The 24068-nt window shown below is 38.2% G+C and overlaps 1 protein-coding gene across 19 annotated transcripts; it reads left to right on the top strand.

The window, feature by feature from the left end:
* Positions 1-483: 483 nt before the first annotated feature.
* On the top strand, positions 484-24068 carry LOC103703910 (transcriptional corepressor LEUNIG_HOMOLOG-like). Of its 19 annotated transcripts, none has more exons than XM_088724087.2 (18): positions 484-906; positions 1023-1124; positions 1275-1372; positions 2369-2478; positions 2580-2887; positions 2979-3051; positions 3140-3245; positions 12544-12593; positions 12674-12976; positions 13298-13369; positions 13530-13760; positions 13846-13987; positions 14081-14190; positions 19616-19765; positions 21421-21576; positions 21716-21832; positions 21994-22191; positions 23476-24068. In XM_088724087.2, the coding sequence occupies exons 2-18, from the start codon at positions 1093-1095 to the stop codon at positions 23617-23619; spliced, it is 2400 nt and encodes a 799-aa protein (XP_088580213.1). In that variant the 5' UTR covers positions 484-906; positions 1023-1092; the 3' UTR covers positions 23620-24068. The 19 variants fall into 19 exon arrangements, with proteins under 19 accessions (XP_088580213.1, XP_008785184.3, XP_038982359.2 ...); XM_008786962.6 differs by having other exon boundaries at positions 484-760; positions 3137-3245; positions 13292-13369; XM_039126431.3 differs by having other exon boundaries at positions 484-760; positions 3137-3245.

Raw genomic sequence — 24068 nt, forward strand, 5'->3', positions numbered from 1 at the left:
TCCAATGCATCATCAATCAAGCTCGAAGGCTACACACATGCAAACAGCCCGATCCAATGTTAGGACGGCCCAACGAATTTGAGCGGCTTTGGGCCTGATCGGCGTTGCACGTACGGTGCGGTCTCTCTCAGAAGGCGAGTTGTAGGTTCCTGGGCCTGGGGTTCAATAAACGACAGCCCATTTTTGGGCTGACGCTCCACCTACACCACTTGGCAGGCCCCTGATCCCGGTGCCCCCCACGCGCGCCTCAATCCCGCTCCCTCCGCACGACGACCGATTCGCACGGGGCTAGCCCCTCCGAGCCTCTCCCTTCGGTATCAAAACCAAACGTCCGCATACAAACACTTCCAGGTCTGGCCCAACAGTCCTGTTTCCAAGGGCGGCGATCGGCTCGTGAGCCACGAACGGCAGATCGTTCCTCACGCATATAGAATTATGTGCGGATGCGATTCAGGATAAAGCTCACAGCGGCGTCTTGATCTCAGCTTCGGATCCGAACTGGAATGCCGAAATATAATTCCGTTTGATCTCTCTCTCTCTCTCCTCCCCGTCTCTTGACGCGAGGGAGAAACCGGCTCTCTCTCTCTCTCGGTGGAGATCGAGCTGTTCGTCTCTCCGAGGGATCGTTGTCGAATCTGAAACCCTAGGCCTTGCTTCTGGGGTTCGGTTCTCTCCTCCACGTCTCCTTCTCTGCTCCAATTTCAAGTCCAAGAGGCGTTCGTGGGGGATTCGCAATTCAAGAATTCGAAGAGGGTAGGAGGTAGTGGCGGACTTCTGGGACTCGATTATTGGTTAAAAAAGCAGTTCTTTAATCGGATTCGCGTTTTCTTGCCACGATCCGCGTTGCTTCGAGGGGGTTTCTGATTCGGGAAGCGGAATCGGGGATTTTTATGTGGGTTTGATAATGTGGGTTATCGAATGGGGGATTTTTTTTTTTTTTTTTCGGATGGGAGCGTTAATTTCTTCTATGAAGATTTTTATATTATGTTTCTTCGTAACGGTTTGTGTTTTCTTTGGTGAAGGATTAGGAGATCGAGGGAGTGACGCGTGTGCAGCGTTCGTGCTTTCGGTTTCGTGGTTTGGAGCTTCAGGATGGCACAGAGTAATTGGGAAGCAGATAAGATGTGTGCATCTAATAAAGTTTACCTTTTTTTGTTTTCTTTACTTCCTTTGAATTCTTTTGTGTTCTTATAACATTGACTATAGGTAATTTACTGCTCTTAACGTTTCTTTTTTTAAACCTATAAGACTTTTTTTTTTCTTCTTTTTATTAGGCTTGATGTTTATATTTATGACTATCTGTTGAAACGGAATCTGCAAACGACTGCAAAGGCCTTCATGGCTGAAGGAAAGGTTGCAGCGGATCCAGTAGGTAATAAATTTTATTTCTTCTGCATGCTATCTAATCCCTTCCTATGTTTCATTTAGGTAGTTGATATTGAGGTTTTAGAACTCAACTTTCCTAGTGAAATTATTGGGAATGTTGATGAATACACAAATCTTTTGAGAAACAGGTTATATGTTTGATATGTACATTTACACAGGATGATTCTAAGTGAGTTAAATATACAATTGTGTGGACATGCCTGTCAATCCAAATTATTGAACCCACAGACCAGAACTGCTACTAATGCACTTCTTCCTTTTGATGGGTTCTGGTAAATGTTGCTTGAACATTGGCAAGAGGGTCCATGTTGGTTATGGATATTGGTTGTTAGATTCCTTAATTGCTATAAAACAAGGTTAGGTGACACAACATTGTATTTTTGAATTATGGGGCGTTTCTGAAAGAATTGATGCTAGTCATTTCAGCTTTTGTCATCTTCTAATTCCCTGCAAGCCCTAAGGGGCATGGGTTTCTAGGTTAGCAGATTTTGCAATCTTAAAATTTTTAACTGCAAATTGGTTTCTGGTTATCCAAACGTTTGTCTCTTTACAGTTTTTCCTTTTAATATTGGCTTTTTCTGAAGAATTTAGATGCCGCTATGCATGCATATAGTTTGTTATGTACCACACTGGCTGGATATTATGGTATCATGGGGTTTGTACTGCTGTATCATTTATTCTAGTTCATGTCATTTTCTATTGGTTCATGCTGATCGATATGGATTGATATAGATTGATATGGATCAGCGTGGAGCCATGGACTCTATATTTTGAAATTGGACTTACATACCACAATATAATACAATATAAATTTCTGGTTTGTCCTACAATTAGCATGAGTGTGGAACATTTTATTAAAGTCTTTGTCTAAACCATGTCATTCCATCCATTGGAACATAAACAAGGTTTACTAGAAAGTTCCTATTTGTGTATGTAAGAGATTTGCTGGGCAGAGAGGTAAGCTTTAGCTTGAGTTGTGCAGCAATTGATGCTCCGGGAGGATTCCTTTTTGAATGGTGGTCTGTGTTTTGGGATATCTTCATTGCAAGGACAAATGAAAAGCATTCTGAGGTTGCTGCAGCTTACATAGAGGTAATGTTCTAAAGAAGTACCATGTTTCGTATCTCACAATCTCTTTACTTGTTCTAATTGCCAAGAGGGCAATCCAGTGAAATATTTTGCTTGACTTGCAGATGCAACAGATGAAAGCAAGGGAGCAACAACAGCAGCAGCAGCAACAGTTGCAGATGCAGCGATTGCAGCTCATGCAGCAGCAACATCCTCAAATGATGCGTAGGGATGCTAACCATCCTGCTCTCAATGGTGCTTTAAATGGCATAAACTCTGATGGAGTTTTGGCGACGCCACCAGCAAGTGTATTAGCTGCTAAAATGTATGAAGAACGTATGAAGCATCCCCACTCAGTGGATTCTGAGGCATCCCAACAAGTTCTTGATGCTAGTAGGATGACCCTTCTTAAATCAGGAACCAACCATCCTGGGTAGTATCTAATGTTTCAGTGTCAATATTTTGTACATGCTGAATAACAAGGAGCTGGTAGGTTATTCTTTTTTTTTTTGTTTCCGAGGCAGGCAACTAGTCCAAGGTAGTCCTGGCGTACCTGCTTCTCTGCAGCATATTCAGGCACGAAGTCAACAGGCAACTGTAATTACCTGTACCATCATTCTCTCATATTTCTCCATCATTCCTATCATTCCTTCTTTATCATTCATTTCATTTATCACTATAGCAGGAAATCAAGAGTGAGATGGGTGCAGTGCAGAGATCCTTGCCCATGGATCCCTCTTCGTTATACATGCAGGGAAATATACAAGCAAAATCTGCATTAGGTGCTGCTGGTAAGTAACTACCATGAAGAATAAAAGAATTATTTTTTTCATCTACATGTTTTAAATAGGCATGATAAATGTGACATGAATATATAACCTGCATAACCTGAAGCTAGGATATGTTTGGTACTTACTGGTCTCAAATGGTTCATTGACACAAAACATCAATTACAACAATTTCTAATATCCTGATATTGCATGGAGGGTTTTGTATCAATATTTGTATTTGTGAGCATGTACAGAATGACATTGCAGCTTAGTTATGATGCTGGTGCAAGATCATGCCAAGTAAAACATGCAGCTGTGGCATGATAGACACAAGAACCACTAAGTTCATAATTATGTTTTCAGCAAGATAGAATAGGTTATCAATTAGAGAAATATCTAAATGCTAATAGATCGAAATCTTGGAAATGATTTGTCTTAAAGAGTAGAAAGTTTGGGAATTTCCATGAGGTTAAATGAATAATATAGATGACTGAAAGTTATAGTAGGTAAAAGTTGTTCTTTTTCATTTTTTTGTCAACAAGGTTTATTGGAGAAGTATAGGGCCACTACTGAGAAATTCATAAAATCTTCTTAACAAGTAAATAGTACAACAAAGTCCATGGAAGCTATATGGACTAAACAACATCAATATCATTTTCTGTAAGCTATTAACATCAATATCATTTCCTGAAAGCTATTAACATCAATATCATTTCCTATATTTTCTTAAAACAACAGCCAAAAAGCGTAAGAAAAGCTTAAAAGGATTACCTGAGACTGAAGGGATGGTGGTTTATAGGATTACTGCAATTGAGATGTGGAGATCCAAGCGACATCCTTGTTGGACTTGCATTGCTCCACCACAGTGGTGTTCCTTGATGTACTTTGGCATGGTTGTAACCTTCAGATTTGGACAGCAAAGAAAAGAAAAATGCTAGTATGTCAATGACCTAGTTGGAGAGTTCCATTCGACCAGAGCATTAAGAGGAGAAAGAAATTGGCCTGGCCAATTGTGTGAGTGAACAATTTTGCTAGCATGCTTCATGTTCATCACCACTGAAGTTTGAATCTTCAAACAGGCAAAGTTTGTGGAGCCATCTTTTCATTTTCTTCAAACAAAAGGCAAGGAAATGTGGTAGAGGGAGCCAAACATCTAGAAAAACAAATAACAAAATAAACCTTCAAAACTATGGCACCTAAGGAGCAAGATGTGTTCACAGATCTAGAAAGTGTCTTCTTAAATCTATGTCGAAGCATTAAAATCAAAACAGAACATATGGAAATCAACAAACAATCATGAGCATTCACTTCCAAATTATCCCGTGGTTGGGAGAGCTCTCCCTTGTCCTTGTGGTTGTGTTAGGTTAATATTGGAGCTACAAAGGTGGATGAGGAAGTTGAAAGGTGGAGAGACTGCTAAAGGGGCAATATTGGAGGTGGTGGCAAGTATAGCGACATCGGGCAGGCTGGAGTTGTGTTAGGATAAAAAGAACCATGGGAAATAGAGTCATTGGAGTAGGTTCATTGGGTGTTACGGTGAGCATAAGTGCCATGAATGGAAGGAAATGGAACAGGAACATTTTTCTGTAACAATTTTTTTTGTTATAAGAATTATTGTTCTATAGAAAAAAATACAAAGGATTCTAGAGGATGGACATTGTCATTTCATAGTGGTTCTTGAACAATGTGTGACATAGCCTTTATATGCATAAAATGGATGTTCATTTAGTACTTTTATTTTGGTAATAAAGGGTTCCATGTATAGTAAGAGTCTAGAATCGAAAGCACTAATTATTTGTGCAAGGGCATCGTGTTCACTTCTTGATAAGTGGACCCCTATTTTTTATATACACATAATTGGTTTATGTCTACACCTTGAAGCTTTATGTATATATCTTATTACATATAAAAGTCTTATCGTCAATATATGTTTAAGTTCCAATTATATCCTTCATCTCAAGGATTTAAGTATTCGTGCGTACTAACCACACCTTTTGTACCCCAATTGTATTGGTAGGTAATAGTACTGGTTGGCGTATCGCCACCAAGGAATGCTGTACTGGTCGGTGTACCGATCGTACAGTACCACTACCAAACCAATATGCGATACAAAGGGCATACCAAGTTTCGGTACGCCCAATCGGTCCTCGTATTGGGCGTATCGACACAGTAATAGATTAGTACCAGTTCCGGATCCGGTACTGAGATGGCATATCTTGATCGCTACGTTATTGACACAAGGTGTTTCACATCCATTTTCCTATTCTTGCGCATAGAAGTGTGCCTTGTCTAGGTACAGTAACTTACCATATCAGTTTGCAATTGTATGAATAAGGTACTGATATGGTTTCTGGTACTAATATTTTAAGTCTTGCTTCTTCTAATCCTTCAAACTCTTTCTCTGGCCACCTATTAAGATTAGATGTTTTATAAATTATCATTTAATACACACTTCCCTCATGCGTTCGCGCAAACTACTAGAAAATGGTGAGATTATGAGATTCTTAGTGAAAGAAGGACCAACGACGATCCTATCCTAAAGGAGAAGGAGCTTTCATTGAAGTAGGGCTTCTTTGAAGATTGAGGAAAAAATAGGACAATTATGCGATTAGGAAGAACTAAGAAGTCTTCTACAAGTGGAGAGGAAAGATCTCCAGAGATTCCTATCTCATTCCATTCCAGTGGCTTGACCAGTAACCAATGGGGAAAACTCAAAAATCCATGGTTTCCCGGTAGAACCCCATTTCGACCAAGTTCCGGAACCGGAAAAAAGAAGCGGTTTTTCGCACAGCTTGCTCATAGTGCAGGTCCCACTTTTATATCGTAAAGAATTGACATATAATAAGAAGGATATCATGTCATGGTTCTTGTTCAAGAAGGGACATCCCTTGAATCAGCTGTTGGGAGCATAGTATAGGAATTGAGAGACCTTCCTACCAAAGAATCTTTCTAAAAGCTATTCCTTAGTGAGTGTTAATCCTACTTGAAAGAGAGTGAACGCACTACTAGTCGTAGGGCGGAAACAGCCTAACAATAACTCATTAACTGAGGCTAAGAAAAAAGATTCGAAATCGGAAAATAAGAAGAAAAAACTTCTCTGCCTCTCTGTCTTGCTTTTGCTTTATTACTTCCTCATGGCTTTTCCTTTGCCTATTCCTATCATTAACCAAGCCCCTCCTACCTAACCCCCTGGCTGTGCTTGCTGCATTGCCTACTTACTCTTACACTTGCTTGCCCTGCTCCTTTACAGTCGTTGCTTCAATTAGCAACTCCAAGGAAGAGAATGCAGATGCCCAAGACAATGCGGATGCCCATGAAGGTGAAGCATAGATGTGGTCAGAGAGGCCAAGGTTGGTTGTTGCGTCATGGAAGTAGACAATGCTGGCTCATGATGTGGAAGGGTGAAGGAGGAGGTGTTAGTGGACTAGGAGTGGGTTGAGGTAGTGTAGTCCTTGGGGACGAGGTCAATCACAGTCAAACTTGGGGCAGTCTATGCCATCAACTGCTCAGGATGGCATAGAAAATAGGATATTTCCTTCATTAGGGAGAAAGACATTGGGAAACTATGGAATTCCTATTTCAGCAAAAAAAAGAAAAAAACTATGGAATTCCTAATTTTTTCTCATTTTACTTTATGCTGTTATTCCATCTTTCAGCTTGTCTATGTGTTCCCTAATAGTGGTTTGCTCAAGTACTCTGTTCCATGTTTTCCTTTTTTTCCTTTTTTTCCTTTTTCTTTTGCCCCTTGAGACTAGGTTTCAATGATGTTGATATACTGAAATAAATATCCTAACTAACAGATCTCTCCTATATTTTTAATTTTCTCAGGATGTTTTGGAATAAATGATATATGTCATTGCCCTTGACAATGGTAAATAAAATAACAACATTATTTGCTTGAGCCACTACTTGTGAAATAGGTTATATGCTTTTCATTTTTTATATAAGATAAGTATTTTGGGAATTGTTGAGGAGTTTGATGTCAAAAAATATATCTGATGAATATTGAAAACTTATGACCGTTCTTGTTCTATAACAATTATTATAATGGAACAATTGATGAGTAATGATTGATATTGTACTATATTATATTTGAATGGGCATGAAATTGAAATAGCGGCCATTATAATGTTATTTAGGCTATTATGTGAGGTCATCAATTGGATTAAAGGTCAACAGAATCAATTAAGTTACAGAGCAAGAAGGGTGTTATTTATGGAGAGTTTGATAGCTAGAATTATGATTCATTGTTGTATCCTCATATTCAATTGTCGTGGTTTTAGTATTATTGATATATCCTCAAACAATCGATCCCATCTTGAGCCCTTCTCTACCATTATAATGGAAACGGTAATCGGTACTTGTCCACTCAGAATGTTGATTGAATTTCCTAGAAATAAGATACGATCTGCTATGATTGTCCAATTTATAATCATTTTACTATTCACATAATAGGTTATTTTTTATATTAAGATGAAATTGATCTTTTTTAGTGAATAATGAAGCAAGCAAATAAAGTTGCTCTTTATGTCATGTAATGATTGTCGTAACAATCTGCCAAAAAATTGATTGCCATAATGAGACGACTATACATTAGTGGTTATCTAAGTTCTCAGTGTACATATTCTAATCTAATGGGAGGCATTCAAAACAATTTTAAGAACCCTTATTTTAAACATAATTGACTACCAAAGATGTTTTGGTATATGGATGCGGGCCATCAATGCATGATCACAATTGCGCAATTTGTGTGATACTTAATACCTTGCATTTTCAAAGTTCCCGAGTCAATATAATTACGTTAGCATGAAGGGATCACATCAAATGTAGTGCTGATGTCAACGGAAGGATAAGGGATGTGGTTTAATTAGTAGGTCATGGCTTTCATAGGAAAGATAGGGATGCTTGTAACCATAACGTGCTTTAAAAAATTTTAAAAGTGAATAGTTTCCAAGTGATCTCTTCTACTTGGCTCTCCTATGCTGTTATCCAAGTCATCCTTCCCCCCCATCCCTTCTTTGCGCGCTTCCCTTTGACTCCTCATCGAAGCCTTCATCTCCCTGTTGCTGTCACCACCTGCGACACGCACCTTGACGTCATCTACATTGGCTCCTTTCTTTATCGCCACGTTGTTGCCCTTGGCGAAGCTGTCACTTTTTGTCACCTAATCACCAACGCTAACTCCTCCCTTGATACCTTTTGTTGACCTAGCCACCGTCCTTTGCACCACCAAGCCCTCCATCCCTTCTTTTCATTAGCGTTCACCCCTCTGCCACCCCATTTAAAGTGATTAAGGGGCCTAGTGATGGGGTCGAGGCGGTGCCAATGCTATCATGCATGCAACTTCGGAGGTCATGGAGTGGAAGGAGCTCATGAGGGCAACAAGGGTTGGTAGATGCGATGGATGGGGCACCGCACATGGTTGTGTAGAATGGGCATGTGAATTTCCATGAATTCACCGTGAAGCAAGAGGCATACAAGGATGTGAGGCGATAGGAGAATGGTGGTGTAAGGTGGCGGCCAGTAGGGATGCTGAGATAGAGGTGCTGCTAGATAAGGGGGTGGTCTCAAGTGTCACCATTGCATAGGGGAAGAACTTGACAAGTCAACTCATGACTAGGTCGATCGAGTCAAAACTAGGGCTGCCAAGTCAAAAGTCAAGATAATACAAGGAGTACCCAAAAATGAGCAACATTTGATCAAGTCTTTCTGAGTCTTTCATGACTCAGTTGAATCAGCCAGTCAAAAAAATCAGATGAGTCCTGCTTTCAAGACCAACTTGGCTTCATTAGGTCTAGTTCGTTCTCGAGTTAGATCGAGTTGTTGCCAAGTTAGAGTGAGTTGTCGAGTTGACCTAGTCATCGATAAAATGTGAGAGTTAAGGGTCATGAGAATGATGCGAAAGCGGGATCTTATTCTTCTGCCAACAACAGGATGGCTACGATCTTTTTGTGTATGTGTGAAAGAACTAGTTAATCACAAATAATAAGCAAGAAGATCATAAAAACTTTGGTGTTACTCTTTTTTGCATTAATTTAGAGTTTGCATATTTTTTAGACTAAATGTCTTGGGCATAATTGATTTTGACAACTTGGAATATTGGATGACCATTTTGGTAATGCTGTTCTCTCATTTGGCTTTGCATGTTGTTGCCACCATTGATTCTATGATACATACTACTCATATTACACACACATGCTTCTACAACAACTACTTGCGTGGGAGCAAGTTCTGGTGCTTCACTCATGTTCCAATCTATCTCCAAGAACACTCAGTTGAAGAACCAATTTTCATAAATGATCTGATTCATTAAAGGATTTGATTGAGTTATCAGTACCAATTTCAAGAAGAAAATTCGGTTATCATGCTTTTCCATTTTTTTCTTCTAGTCAAGAGGTATGAGGTTGCAAGCAGGATTAGGGTCCACATCAAGTCATCTATCAAATTTTTACTTGATTCAAGAAAGGGTCTATGGTAAGAATTGTTTGAAGGTTTTCTTTGAACAAAGAACTACTGAGTTACGTCACCAATTACGAGTGAAGGTTTTTACTCAAAACTGGAAATTGGCAGAACCTTTATAGTTTTTCATTTCCCCCCATTATTTATAGGCATTAACTAAGGGCTTTAGTTATTTGTTTTATAAACTCTAGAATGCAAATACCTAACCCGATATGTGTAAGAGAAAGAGATCAAGGGATGGAAGGTTGCCAGCTTTAGATAGTGGAGAGAAATGAACTTAAGGGGAGAGGAGTGCTGGTAAGCAAGAAATTAAAAATCAAATATGACAAATGGAAGTGGGGGGAGAGATTGGCTGTGAATGGGGAGAGAGCAAGGGGTCTGTGAAAGCAATGATAATAGTCGATTTATTAGGGGTGAGGTGTAAAATGGATGAGAGAGAAAATGACAGTAATTAAGGAAAGAGAAAAGCCAGTGTGGAGGCTGATTATGAAACCTAAGAGCCTAATTTCTTTTGCAGCCATACTTTCCTCCTCTAGATCCATTTATAATTAGGAAATTTATTTAATGATAAAAATATCAAATGTCAAATGTGGAGAGGGAGAGAGCAGCCATTAAGGAGAGAGCATGAATGAAGTAAGTAAGAAAGGAACATAATTGATAGGGGATGGCAGGGTTTCAAGATTCTCATATCTCCAAGTAATTGCCCCCTTAAAAATGTTATTTCCTGTTATAATAGAAATAGCAATGGTTATTTGCTTAGATCAGCTTGTCCTGAGTTTATTAGGTAATAAAATATTGGATGTTATGAGAACAGTTATCAACCATCATAAAAAGAAATAATGGTATAATATTGGCTGTAATAAGAAAATGTTGGTGTTTTATCTGAAATCATGGTTTGCTAAATAGAAAAATTATTTTTACACCTAAAATGCAAATCTTAATTGGAAAAATTATTTTATTAAGATGAATAGTGAAAATATCACGGTTGTTATTCGTGTTATATAACGATAAGGCCTTCTTATAATTCTCGGTTGATACTTTTAAGATACACATGCAATACTTGTCTTAAGTATTGTGGCATTCAAAATTAAAAAAGCATTCTGGATACTTTTTATATTCACTCATGATACTTTTTGGATACCTCCAAGAATGGGGGAGGGTCTTTTCGTTTCATTTTTTATGAATGTTAACCTTTTAATAATGAATGGTTGATATTGAAGTTTGTAATGTTAAAATTTGGAACATGGATTGTAGTTATGGATTTGAATGATGACTAGATGATGAGTTTGCCAAAGTTGATTTTAATATTATACATATAGACTATTTTATTTTGATAGCCTACTATGCTTTGTAGGTTCTTTTATAGATATAAAATGCATTTTTGTTTATTTATTTCTATATCCTGCCCATACTCTATATTCTAGTTTTTCAAGATGTGCCGTTTCCTAGCCTTATCATATCTGTATCTTGCTGTATTTGTATCTTGTATGTGTCCATGCTTCCTAGCCGAAATGTCATTGAATGCAACTGCATTGTTATCAAGCTTAATTTTGATGCATCTTCCTTGAAGAACCTGCACTCAAGACTGAGAAAGTAGAGAAAATTATTAGGAAGTTACATATAGTATTAACCAAGTGAAAATAGTGAATATGACATCAAATACCTTGAGCATTATAGATGGCAAAGAGAGTAAAATATTGTAACATAAGGTGATCTACCTCATGCGTGTGAGAGATGGGCGCACTGGTTTTGCACGTCTTTCCTTAATGCATGCTCCTTGGAGTGAATCTGGGATCAAACTAGGTGGCAATCCCATTGTATTTCTCAAAAGTAATAATAAAGACGATCTGCCTTATTTTCTCCTTTAAGGGTACACATAACTATGTTGGTTAGAACATAGAAATATTAGCTGAATTTTTCCACAACTGACTTCATAGATGTTGCAGGCACTTAATGCATGCTAAGTTCACCCCTCCAAAAAAAAAAGACCCGAAAACCCAAAATTAATGGCACTATCTTTGTGTGCTACAATTCACCTGTTTTATTCGCACGCTGTCTTTTACCCAAGTTGTTGATCCATATCATGCCGCTTTGCATGAACCTATACCATACATAGTCCAAATTCGGACTATTCAGCTGTCTTTGCTTGCTAATTCAAACTGTACAATAACCATGCCTTCTTATAATAGAGCCAACAATTTTACTAATCCATGTCTCTGCCATCAGAATAATATAGCTCCTAGGCTTACAGGAAAATGTTCTGGCATGCATCACCATCTAGATGGTCAAGATCGCCAATTACCACTACAATGATGAAATTGATGTTGAAAACTTGAAACGGTCTCTTAATGTAGCTCCTTGGCAGAACAAACTGCAGAAATGTCTCACACAAGAATCTGTTTGAAATAATCTAACAATCAGTTTTATATATCAATATATGTGAAAAAGAGTTTAGTTGTTGATAAGCTAACCACATTTCATATACTGGGAATGACTGTTTTATTTCTTTTTTCCCCTCTATCTCTCTTTTTCCGGATCATCCATTCTGCAAAATTTGATCACATTTTGCAGTCCCTCTGTGTCTACATGCATCCTGATGGTCAAAGTTGTCCATCTTTTTTAGATTTTTTGTGCTAATTATCTGTTGTCTTTGTATTTTAGATTGGATTTGGATAAGTGTGTTGAAATTGCTTCCTGTGATATTCAATGATTTTTTATAGCAAAAAAGCTTATCGAAGGAAGAACATATATCTTAGCTATTTAAAAGTGAAATATGGGACATAAACCAACATGATACTGTTCAGTGTAGTATTCACATAGTGAAACTTAATTTTTACCCTTGCCTTGTCCATTTCTACAGGATTGAACCAAGGTGTCGGTGGTCTTCCATTGAGAGGCTGGCCTCTAACAGTAAGAATTGTACAGGAATTATCTTTAATCATTTAGTTAGGTAATCTTATTGCAATTTAGAAATTTATTGCATTGTACAGGGAATTGAACTGCGCCCAAGTTTAGGTGCACAAGTGCAAAAGCCTTTTATGTCCACTCAGAATCAGTTTCAACTTTTGCCGTCAAACCAACAACAACAATTCTTTGCACAGGCCCAATCACAAACTAGCCTTGGCAGCTCACCCAGCTATGGAGAAATGGATCCACGAAGATTCAGGGCCTTGCCTAGGGGTGGTTTGAATGGTAAAGATGGTCAGCCCGGTGGAAATGATGGATCAATCCGTTCTCCAATTCAATCAAATTCACCGAAGGTTAGACAAGATCAAGCTGAATATCTAATGAAGGTTAGTTCTCTTAAAGGATACCTAATAAAAGTAATCTCATGAGTCTAATTTCTTTTCCTCCACGTGCTTCTTATAGTGCCTCTGTTGTCTATGCTAGTCACTGACAAGCGCCACTTCTGTCTACTTTTACATGAAGTGATATTTTTTTTATTAGTTCAAGTCAGGTGTATTGTTTTGATTTTTGAGGAACTTCTAGAATTTGTTAGTTCTCATGCTGGATCTTTTGGCCTTTAGATGATTTTTGAAGTGCATGAGATATATCTATTTACATGAAGATCCCTGCATCTCTATTTTGTGCTGACTAAAAATTATTAGTTGCAGTTGGCCCACATGCAGCAGCAAGCCTCTAATCAGCAACAACAGGAACTGCAACAGCAACAACAATTGCAACAGGTACCAAAGTCATATTTTCTCTCCCTCTTGATTTCTGCTTTCAAGGAAATGCTTATTTCCTTTGCCAAGTTTGGTAGCTGTTCAGCAATGATGGTCAGGTTATGCTGCTAAGCTAGTTTTCTTTTTTAAGTGTAAATTCATTTTTTTCTCATTTCTCCAGAATGCTAGGAAAAGGAAACAACCTACTTCTTCTGGAGCTGCAAACAGTACTGGTACAGGAAATACTGTTGGACCTTCCCCCAACTCTCCTCCATCAACTCCATCTGCTCATACACCTGGTGATGGAGTTGCAATGGCCGGTAATTTGCAACATGCGAACAACATGTCAAAAAGTTTAATGATATATGGTACAGATGGAACAGGTGGACTTGCTTCTTCATCAAATCAAATGGTATCTCCTGGAACAATTTTTTCATTGTCAATTGCATGCAAACTAGGAAAGTTCCGTCCAATTCATTTGCATATTCAAACAACAGGATGACCTGGAGCATTTTGGGGATGTTGGTTCTTTGGATGATAATGTGGAATCGTTTCTGTCACATGACGATGGAGATGCAAGAGATATATTTGCTGCATTGAAAAGAAGTCCTGCAGAGCACAACGCAGAGTCTTTAAAGGGTAATTTTCTTTCTGTACCAGAAAAGGGGTAATTTTCTTTCATCACATCAGAACTTGTAAATAACCATTGACATGTTCAAACTCTCTGTTCAGGTTTTACCTTTACTGAGGTTGGTTCTATCCGTGCAAGCAGCAGCAAAATTGTTTGCTGCCACTTCTCGTCAGATGGGAAGTTACTGGCCAGTGCCGGGCATGAGAAGAAGGTAAAGTAAATAGCTTTTGCATTAAAGACGTTGTCATCAATACAAGTATCTCTATGAGTCAATATGGAAAGCTTAGTTTTGCGCAAGGACTAATGGAACTATCAGAATGGGACGTGTATTGAGTGTTATATTAAGCAAAGCCGAATTCAAGGATTTGTCTACATATGAGTAACAGTAGAATTAAATCTTTTCAATCAATTGTAGAAAGCATGTTTTAGTTCATATTTCATTATAAAATAAGTCCTCCAAAAGATACACTAACCATTAAGTTATGCCTTTGTTTAGATTAATGGTCACATGCCTGCACTCCCTCCCTAGCTAGTAGATCTATGACCATTAAAGCTGTCATCACTGCTGCTCCTGGTCTCTGAATCTGAATGAACTGACTCCTCCACACTCTATAGGGCTTGTAGTTGTCTTTCCTTTTTTTTTGTTGCGTTGAGCAGCTGCTTGTTTATCCTTCGTGCCCTTCTATGCCTGGTTACGCTGGAAGGATGGATGTCACCTTCTTGACTGAGTTGACCGGGTAGCGTGGTAGCCTTGTTTAAGCAACTCTCGATCATATTTCTGAGAGGATGACTCGAATGAGGAGTCATGTGATGACTGGCTCTCCAGTGACTTTTGTGGTTGTGGCTGATCAACTGGAAGGATGTGTGGAAAGTTGGGATCTGTCCATTGCATTGCAACAACCCTAGCCTCGCTGGCTATGAAATTAGCCGGTCGTGGAGGCGATCCTAGCTCATCAAGTTTCGGCTCCTATTGTTGGTCTACAAGCCATTCGATCATATGGTCATCGTCATTGTCAAAGAAAGCATTATGGATCAGATCTATGTATTTTAGCTTTATTTCTTTCTGAATGCACTTCAGTCTCAATCTCAGATTATAGTGAACATATACAAGATTGTAAAGGCGTTTCAATATCAGACGATTCCTTTGCTTATTGTGGATTGAGGGCGAAGGGGGATTAGTTGCGCTTACAGCCACTCGAGAAGAATGTTTAAGAGAGGATATGGATAGCTAGATGCTTCATATTTCTCGCGGACAAATCAAAATGAATCCACCATTCAGCTGCAAAAATATTGAAAAAAATTGCATATAAGATAGTATCATATTAGTAACTATTTAACGTCAGGTAATAGTTATTGTTGATATGCAACATATTTGGATTCATACTTTTTTTAAGACAGTTGCTGAGACTCTAAAGTTGTCAGTGCTCTCTCTAAATATTTTGGTTTGTAAAAAAGAATCGTGTTGTAATATGTTAATATTGAATATACCAGTTAACTTACGCATGCTACTTGAGTTAACTTACGTATGTCACTTGAGTTAACTTGTTCTAGACATAAGGTCGCAACTTCCGGATCAGACGTCATCTTGTAAATCACATTACGTAGAGCGGTCAGAAGTTTGTCACCCATATCGATTGTAGGTACGATGTACTGAAACTTCGAGTTTAGATAGTAAGCTGTTGATAGGATTCATAATTATTTTAGTAAAATTGTACAAGTACAGGAGCAGTTTAATTTTCAATCTTCTTGCTTACATGCTAGATACAAGTTCTTATCCATCTCATAGTTCCATCGCCGCTCAATGATGTTGATGTAGTCTAGGCATGTCTTGGATCTGCTTTTCTGATTTGATTCTTTGCCCTCCATCATATGATACAAGAAGCTTATTTGGGGTACCTTCCGTTGTCCACAGCTCGAAGTGCTTCGTACAATGGCTTGATAGCCTTTATTTTTTTTTCAGCCTATTGCCAGAATGTCTGCCTCATCATCAAGTTGTCGACAGTGCTTTCTTCAGTGTCGGCCCTCGCAAATCTGTTTTTCTGCCACTCGAGACTGACATATCTAATGTAGGGTTGCTTTCCTCTCAACAAGGCTCTCAAGTGCAACGTATTTGGTAGCAATCCATGTCACACTTGATCTCAAGATCTCTTTCCCTGCATACCTCATCAATGTTAGGACCTATGTATGGTTATAAATATATCTGGTGATGGTTTGGGCTATCTCCACTATCTGCTGCACCCTACAAATTTTCGTAATGTTCATCAACATGAGGTCGATACAATGTGCAGCACATGGGGTTCATAAAATATGTGGTTGCCACTCCATCAAGATCTCCCCGACAACTTTATATTGTGGTCTATTATCAGTGATCTGTATGACATTTTCTTCGTCTACCCGATCAATCACCTTCTCCATCAATTTGAGGATATACGTAGCGTCGTATATCTGATCGGAAACATCAACCGACTTATGGAAAGAAAGTCTTCGTATCACAATATATCAATAAGTTATTGCTCCGCTTGGTAGGATCGGTCCAACCATTGCACATCACCATCAGTCCATATTTTTTTTTGCTAAAACGGATATTTCATACATTATAAGTACGGATACATCCAATAGAATCAACAAACAATGTCATATAGTGCCCTGGGCAACTCCCCCTCTCCAGCTCAAAGGGTGTCTCCTGAGTGGCTGGTTACATATGCTGCCACTCAGTTTGCCGCCTTATTGGCCTCTTGGTACACATACTTCGCCTGAAGGGCCACTCCATCGCTCACCATCAGTCCATATGTGGGTCACTTTTTGTATGGGGCAATCCACTTTTTTAGCTCCTTATTGTTGTCAAAAAGCTCACTGTAGAGGTACTTGGTCCTAAAAATCTATACCATGACCGATAGCCTATATGGAGGAAATGATAGATTTATAATATATATTGTCTGCCGCATTCACTGGGATGTGCTTGAAGTAGAAGCAGAATTCAATAGCTTGCCACATATCCTTATCGTTCTTTAGCATTATCAATTCTCCGCTACTTCGAATTCTTGCTGGAGAAGGCATGTGGATCTTGGTGGAATCTTTCTGGAGGATTTTTTTTTGGCTACCAAAAATCTCTAGCATAGATGCAATACGGCCACCATCTCTACTAATAGCCTTCCTAACTAAGGTTCTTTTAAACCCTGGATTTGCCTTATTGTTCGCAGAACTAACGCTCTACTCGTAGTGTGAGGGCTTAAATCAAGTCCTATATCTGGCCACCTCATTCTCTAGGCTTCCTCAATGACAGTCTAGATTTGTGCCTCGTTATCTGGAGCAGACGCCTACTCTGACTTCCTAGAGCGATGGAAAGGTGGCTCTGTTGCTTGACGGTCCACCTCCGCTTTTTTCTTGGCAATCCTCTTCTTTGTTGCTTTGTAATCAACGAAGTGTTTTTTTATCAGCTGCCGGATCTCTTGTGGGCATTTTCGGTATATAGATATATCAGGATAATCACCAGTAGGCGTTGCTTCAACCTGGTTATTCCTCCTTCTTTGAACTATGTGTTGCACTAGTTATACTTCCAGTGGTACCGATTCGAGAGCATTTGCCCATGATTCTAACCAATGTCACGTTCTGACTCTTTTTTTTTCTTGATGGTTTCATTTTTGCAGGTTTATTAAGTGCGTTGATTTATCAATTATTCAAAAATAGCAAAATTTTGTTACGATTAAAAAAATATTTTTTACTTTAGAAAATATGTATGACTCTAATACATAGTACTAATTTTTCATATTTATTTATTTTAATAATTTTTAAATTTAAAAATATGTTAAAATACCATAAATTCAGAAAAATATGTTTTACTTTAGCAAATACTTTTAAAATATGTAATACGCACCACTAATTTTCATAATTTTTGGTATTAATTATATATTTTTTATTATTTTTAATTTTTAAAAATAATTTTAATATATATTTTTAAAAAAAATAATTTGAGCTAAGATTTATTTAGAACCCATCATGGATGCTACATATATTTTTTTAGGCTTGTGGGCATGTATCAGAGGCAACTTATTTCTCATTTTTAAAAAATATAGGCCTAAGCTACTATGCGCATAATTGCTTCAAAATTTGAATAAATAGACACCAAATTTAGCTGGAGAGTAGCTTGCATGCTCCTAAATATGCTTTTGATTTTATAGTCTTTTTTTTGAATTTATTTTTTTATTTTTTAATTTAAAAATATAATTTTTAGTTTTAAAATTATATGTAATTCGAAAATTAAAATTTTTTATTGGATTGTATATCATTAAATCATGCCAAAATCAAAAATTTCGGCATGATCTCTCCACATTTTGCAAATTTTGAGGCAATTTTCGGTATCAATAAGAATATGTTGTGTATCTTATTTTGCGTTGGATTCTCCTTGAATCGTGCTGAATCGGTGTGTTTTTGGCCGCGAGGGAGGGGGATTGAAAGAAAGATGTTGGGAAGGCTTGAGAAACTTCTCGGGCCTTCCCAACTCTCTTTTAAAACCAAAAGAAGAGAGGAAGGAGGGGTGGGTTTGGAACCGGTCCAACTCGATGCGAACTAGCCGGCTCGGACTGAGTCCGTGCGGTTCTAGACTGGTTCCGGATGGTTTGGACCTAGTTCCGAAATAAATGGGTGAACCGACCTGGTCCCCTGCCGGGTTGGCTCAGTACAGGCTGAACCAGGCGGTTCTGCTTGATTTGGCAAAATATGGATGGAGGGACAGTGTGGTAGCAGAACAACATATTGCTGTGAAACAGAGACAATGGGTTCGGGATAAAGGGTTTTATTAGGGCGTAGTAGATGTGCATGTGGCGCTGGTCACTGAACTGACTGCCAATTGATGTTTAGCCTCTATTATTCGAATATTTTTATTTTTTTAATCCTTGGTTTTATGACAATTTTAATTTTAACCGCTATGCATTAGTATCTATAAAAGGACTTAACCATGTGTAAAAATAATGCTTAATTTTTGCAAGGATTTACCATTGAATGCTAACTGCCTGCAAAATAGCAACCAATATAATGTGTCTGTATGCATGCACCCAACCCGAAACTATTTGCTGTGGCAGAAGGTAGGGGCATATGCAGTGAAAGGAAGAGGAAGAAGACGGGACTGAAGAGATTTAGTGTGAAACGGAACAAGGGACCAATGGAGGCCCCATAAGAAGAAAAGAAATAACCAAAACTTTATTCATTAAGCCATAAAAAAATCAGACTTAATTACCAAATTCTAAGAAAATAGATTTTAAAGATCCAAAACTACACCCAAGAAGAAGTTGAGCCTTGGGTTTGTTAGTAGAGAAGTGAGATGCAGGTAGAAGTTGTATACAGATGCCCAAGCCAGAGAGAAGAGGTGTCCATCCTTTTCTTTCTATCTGTGCATCATTTATTTTATTAACTTTATTTATGAATTATTATATGATTATATGCTCTCCTGGTTTGTCTTGCACTGTTGGTTATGATTTAGTTTTACATGATGTGTCTAGCTGTCTTCAAGTTGCATGCATTTATTCTGTAGAATTTATCTTCTATGGAACTTATCATAGTGTTCTGTAATTAGTACTTGGAATTCTAGGATTAATACTTGAAATTTTAGGATACTTACCATTTTAACTTTAATGTTATAGGTTGTTTTCTGGAACATGGATACTCTGCAAACAGAGAGCACCCCTGAGGATCACTCTCTTATTATTACAGATATTCGTTTTAGGCCAAACTCAACTCAACTGGCTACATCTTCTTTTGATAGAACTGTGCGACTTTGGAACGCAGCTGAAGTAAAGATTCTCTATTTCAACTCCTAACGGTGTTTATTTTTAGTTATTTTTTAGTTAGTGCTTGCTTTTTTTCATATGTGAACTATGTCATATATTGCTTAGTCGCATATACTACTACTATATACAAAAGCAGGAATATTTCTGTTGTGGAAATTTTATGGTTTATTCCCAAAAGAAAAATGCTGAAGGTCATCAGTACCGTCACTGCCGAGCCATGACTGACAACACCTACCTCTCATCTACTGCACCAATCCCTAACTGCCTCATGGGACCAGTGCAAACTGAGTGGTGAATTGAGCTTTGATCTGCAGTGCTCCTCTCAAAATATACCTGCTCTGAAAATACGTGTATGCTAAAATACCCTTTTGGATAGACTTGGAATGAGTTCCCCTGGAATCCTAAATCAATTTGGATCTCTGAAGAATCTGAAAGCTGCATGGTTGGAGAGACATCATTCTTTTGCTCAACAAAAAAAAAATAGAAAAGGAAAGAAAAGAAAACAAGAAAAAGAAATGACATGAAAAGATAATCTCTGACTGTTAACAGGGTGAACAGTGTCCTGTGCTCAAAACAACCCAGTTTGCATGAATCCCAAGGCGACTCATGCTCCACCTCTCATTGGTTCTCAATTTACTTTGTTTCTAGTTCTTCACATGCAATGCATGTGCAAACAAGTGGATTAGAATAGATAGATTTTTGGAGTCGAAGAAAAAAAGGAGAAAAAGAGAGTGACAGACTCAAAAAATTAAAATTGCAGGTGGAGTCGAAGTGAGGGTGGGCACCATGATGGAGTGGAACTCAGGGATGGACATGCATCCCCAGAGTTCCCATTGTAGTCGTGTTCATTCATGCTAATTCCATTGCTTTCACTTAATCCTCACAGATTCCTGGATCAGCATCCTTTTCGTGAGTTACTCCTTTGCTTCTCTCAGCGTAGGAGACAAATCCTCTGAGGGTAATATCATAGACTTGACTCCCTTGGGGATCATGCATTTGGGATTAATTCGTTGGGCTCAAAGAATGCTTCTGCATTAATCTTAGAGCTGGCTGCCGTTAAGCATTAGTTATAACTTATAATTGATGGAAGTTAACAGTGTCATCTACACATTTGATAGCAGTTTGGAATTTTGTTCAAGCTGAAGTTGACTTATGCTGATTAAGTAAATAACAAAAGTAGTAGTTTTGTCATATGCTGGTAGGTTATCCAATATTGATGACAGTTGGAGACAATTCTGCTTGTAGTATAACACAAAATTAGAGAGATGTGCCATTGGTAAGTCATGTTTATCATTCATGTTAGCGATGTTCGGATACGATGCAAATAGTGACAGCAAGACGAAGATGCTAGAGCATGTCTGTTTGGTCTCAATTTTGTGTTCTTATTAGGAAAATCTTCACAAAAATCCTAATTCAGAATGACTGGTAGATTAGCATAAGTCTACCATATCATAAAGCCCTAGTATTTCCCATTATTATTGCTTGTTATAATACTATATGCTTTCAATATCATTTAATATTATAATGCCTGCATGCTGGCATTCATAATTTGGGAATGTACTTCTAATTTTAGCTTGAAATACAAGTTGGGTATATACTAGTCAAACTATTGCCCTTCCTGATATGCTTTATCTGCAATTGTTTTGTTGGTTTTGTAGCCAAGCATTAGTTTGCACACATTTAGTGGGCACAGCTCCCAAGTGACATCACTAGATTTTCATCCAAAGAAGACAGATCTTTTCTGCTCTTGTGATGGCAATGGTGAAATTCGGTACTGGAATGCTAGCCAATACTCATGCTCACATGTTTCTAAGGTTGGAATTGGTGCTTCATCTATATCTATCTATTTATATGTATGTATGTATGTATGTATCTATCTATCTACTATCTATATAATTTCAATTTAAGCTACTGTATTCTTGGAATTAATGATCTAAACCATTTGGGAAACAGGGTGGCACAGCACAGGTCAGATTTCAGCCCAGAATTGGACATCTTTTGGCTGCAGCTGCAGAAAATGTGGTGTCCATTATTGATGTCGAGACGGATATGAAGACACGCACATTACAGGTGTTGTTGCATGATATTATTGCTTCTGAGTTGTACTTGCTAGGAAATAAATATAAGACATCTTGGATACTTTCTCCATATGTAGAATATACCTGGTGAACCATTTTATATCTATCTTTATTTCCTTGTTCATCACATGTAAGTTTTTTGTTAAATTGCAGGGTCATAACAAGGTGGTACACTCTGTTTGTTGGGATGCAAATGGAGACCATCTGGCATCTGTTAGTCAGGATTCTGTTAAAGTCTGGTCCTTGACATCAGGGGAATGCATTCATGAGCTAAGCTCCAATGGGAACCAGTTCCATTCATGCACCTTCCATCCAAGATATCCCAAACTTTTGGTTATTGGAGGGTATCAGGTAAATGTGATTCTTGACATCATCCCTAAGAGACACCATAGAAACAATCATAGAAACTCTTTTCTTTTTATATAAGCCTGCCATCATTAGGTTGCCAGCTAAAAGACATCATACTACTTTGGACTATAGTTCACATCATCCCTATTGCATCTGTCTCGTACACATCAATTCATAACATCATCCCTATTGCATCTGTCTCATACACATCAATTCATAGAAACTCATCTTTACACAATTGCTTTAGGCACTGCAAGCGAAACACACTAATATTTATGATTCAGCACTTACAGAACTTGCCTATGGCTCTGCTGCTAGATCTGTCAAGTACTTGACCTGACATGGTATAAAAGCTTTGCTGTTATTAGCGAAAATACATGTATACACTGATTTCGTTATTCTGCCATTTCCAGCTTAGCTGTACCTATTCCACAATTTAGGCTGTACTGGGAACCCATTCTCTGTAGGGTAAAATTAAATTAACAGGGAACCTCAGGGACTCTCAAGCTTTTAGTATTTTTGATAATTTTATTAGATCAGCCTGAAGTCATGAAGTGAGTTACACAATGTTGTGTAGCCCTGTTCCGTTCCAAGTTTAGGGGGCGTGGAGCATAAAGCTCATAACCTCATCATCTGCGCCAGCAGATCTTGTGTCAGCAGCAACTGAAGTATGCCCGGTACACCAACTACAACTCGTCTGTGCTTTTTGTACCCATCACAAACCCTGTAGGCATGTGTGTGCATGTGCGTGTGCATGTGAGAGGGCTGGTAGGTTCTCCAACAAATAGAGCATTACGCACCATGAGCTCACAATATTGTCAGAAGAACAATTTTTGGGCTAATCTCAGTTGGTCAGGAAATCTGAAATTGTTCTGTTAACTAAAAAAGAAAATCTTTTTTCATCTTGTATTACTTTTCTTTTGCTATGTTTGAATTTTGGAACGTGAAGGAAAAACAAAAATCAGTGGGAAATGTTGGATTCGACAATTTCCCTTGACACTTCATCATCCTCAGCTTTCAACAAATCTATTGTAGTCGTAATGTCTGGATTTTCCGAGGGTCTTGGAAGCATGGAAGAATGTTCCCTCAAATTGGTTTCGGTGCTTTTGACAACTGTGGCATCCATCCTTGCGATATTATCCCTCTTAAAGGGATAGCAATCTTTTTCATCAATGTAGTAATTCGTTCATATATGTTGTGTAGTTTTCGCTTGCAGGCTTCAGGAGAGGCATCGATAGGCTTGAATAAATTTTGCTGATCCTAAATTTCTGGTTCAAATAATTGCAGACTTTGGAGCTGTGGAACATGGCTGAGAACCAGACGATGACGGCTCAGGCACATGATGGTCTGATTGCAGCTTTGGCTCAGTCGCCTGTCACTGGAATTGTTGCCTCCGCAAGTCATGACAGATCTGTCAAGATATGGAAATAGGCATTTCGGTGACTGAACATTTTTATGGTGACATTTTCCTGTACAAAAAGAAGTGAAAAAGGGTGGGACGCTATGCAGTATCGTGTTTTTATTTGTTTGTTAATTAGTAGGGCTTTAAAGGAAATAAAATCAAAAAATTGGTGATCTGGCCATAGGCAGTAGCAAATATGCCTTGCTCAGAGAGGTGAAAATTCTTAGTTTGTAAAATTGTCGTAATATAGTAGAGAATATTTATGAAGAAATAACATCAAAAATTTGGTGCTCTGGCCATAGGTAGTAGCAAATGTTCCGTACTCAGAGAGGTGAAAATTCTTAGTTTGTAGACTTGTAGTATTATACTAGAGAATATTTATGATGGCAGAAGAAGCGACAGGCTTATAGTTCTTTTTTTTTATTTGTGGTGACGTATATGAATAATTTGTTATTATCAAACTTTGCTGGTTGGAAAA

The sequence above is a fragment of the Phoenix dactylifera genome, chromosome 6 (genome assembly GCF_051530095.1).
Source record: "Phoenix dactylifera cultivar Ajwa chromosome 6, Ajwa_hap1_PhDact_Kaust_v1.1, whole genome shotgun sequence".
NCBI classification, from domain to species: Eukaryota; Viridiplantae; Streptophyta; class Magnoliopsida; order Arecales; family Arecaceae; genus Phoenix; species Phoenix dactylifera.